Source organism: Triticum dicoccoides, chromosome 2B (genome assembly GCF_002162155.2).
Source record: "Triticum dicoccoides isolate Atlit2015 ecotype Zavitan chromosome 2B, WEW_v2.0, whole genome shotgun sequence".
NCBI lineage: Eukaryota > Viridiplantae > Streptophyta > Magnoliopsida > Poales > Poaceae > Triticum > Triticum dicoccoides.
The window spans coordinates 567826067-567827618 of record NC_041383.1 but is presented as its reverse complement, the minus strand read 5'-3'; the positions used below and the strand labels follow the sequence as shown (position 1 = coordinate 567827618).

General features: G+C 54.6%; 1 protein-coding gene across 1 annotated transcript in view; it reads left to right on the top strand.

Annotated features, from left to right (window-relative positions):
- Nucleotides 1-238: 238 nt before the first annotated feature.
- Nucleotides 239-1552, top strand: part of LOC119364899 (salutaridine reductase-like) — a 4065-nt gene continuing 2751 nt past the window's right edge. The window contains exons 1-2 of the mRNA XM_037630469.1: nt 239-352; nt 447-687. Of these exons, the coding sequence (XP_037486366.1) occupies nt 318-352; nt 447-687 (276 nt within the window). The 5' untranslated portion in view covers nt 239-317. The remainder of the gene's footprint in view (nt 353-446; nt 688-1552) is intronic.

Below are 1552 nucleotides of genomic sequence, written 5' to 3'. Positions count from 1 at the left end.
CGTCGGCGCAGACCAATGCCCATTTAAGACATTGTACAATGCAGTGCGTTTAGGGAATGTGCTTAGAGAAATAAACCATTCTAACCATCGGTGTTTATTTGTAGATGATAGATACTTAACTTAGTGTCTCTTCGATAGAACTAGATTGATGCTTCGGTTTATTTCTTTAAGCCACCCTAAGCAATTCCCTTTGTACAAGGGCCTAATTAGCGATTTCGGAAAAATGCACGATGTATCATCATCTTCTCCAAGGCTGTCGACTCCATAGCTCACACAGTGCTGGACACGCCGCGACGAGTCGGAGGGGAAAGATCAAGATGGAGGCGGCCACCTCCAATCCGTCGAGCAAGAGGTTCTATCGCTCCATGTACCTCCCCTTTCCGTACCCCGCTCGCAGCTTATTTACTGGAATTTCGGCGCGCGCTGCTGCTATGTGCGTAATTTAGGATCGCCCTGGTCAGCGGAGGGAACAAAGGGATCGGGCTGGAGATGTGCAGGCAGCTCGCGTCCAAGGGGCTCAAGGTCGTGCTGACGGCGAGGAACGAGGCGAGGGGGCTGGAGGCGGTCGAAGGCGTCAGGCGCTCCGGTGCTGACGTCGTCTTCCATCAGTTGGATGTCACCGACCCTGACAGCGTTGCTCGGCTGGCGGATTTCGTCAGGGATCAGTTCGGGAAGCTCGATATCCTGGTATGTGTAACTCCGCTTTGCGCTTTGAAGATTAAGACCTCGCGGATTTGGGGTCGGGCAAGTGGACATTCGTGCTGTTCCACTGAGAGCTCGTTCTCGGACACTTAGGTGTAAGAGCAACTCCAACGGCCGACCCAAACGGACGGCGATTTCGTCCGCTTTTTGTCCGTTTGGGTCGGCCGCCCGCCCGGCGTCCGCCCTGTTTTTCATATGGGTCGGCAGCGCGCCCAACACGCCGACCCATATGTGCAGGTGTGGCCGGCTGGTCGCCCAATTTTACATTGATTTGCATTCAAACATATTGTGAAATGAAAATGCAAGCAAAATAGGTTAGCCGCCCAAATAAATAGTATAGTTTTACAAGCCAAATACAAATAAAAATGTTTCACATAGTTTTGCAAACGAGTAAAAGAAAATACATCTATTCGTTGCCAACATGAGTCCACATATACTCAACCAAATCATTTTGGAGTTGCACGTGAGTTTCCCAATCACGCGTGTCTTCATGAAACTGAGTGAACCGCTCAAATGTTGCCGCTACTCCATGCCCAGGCACAACATTCTCACCCTGAAACTGAAAGCCCACAGACCAGCTAGCTGCCCCGCCGGCGTCCGACGAGTGTGACGGTGTACGACGAGCGTGCCGGTCGGATGTGGCGGGGGCGGCGAGGCGTCTTGTTCGTCGCGGGCGGCTGTGCGGTGGGTGAAGCGGCGGTGGGAACCAGTTTGCTCCCCGGCGGCAAAACGGCGGTGGCGGGCGACGGGGGGCAGGGACGGCGTTGCTGGGTGGATGTGGAGACGGCGGCAGCTGGAAGAATCGCCGGCAAAAATGGGCGGCGGCGTCGGTGACGGAGGAGGCGGGGGC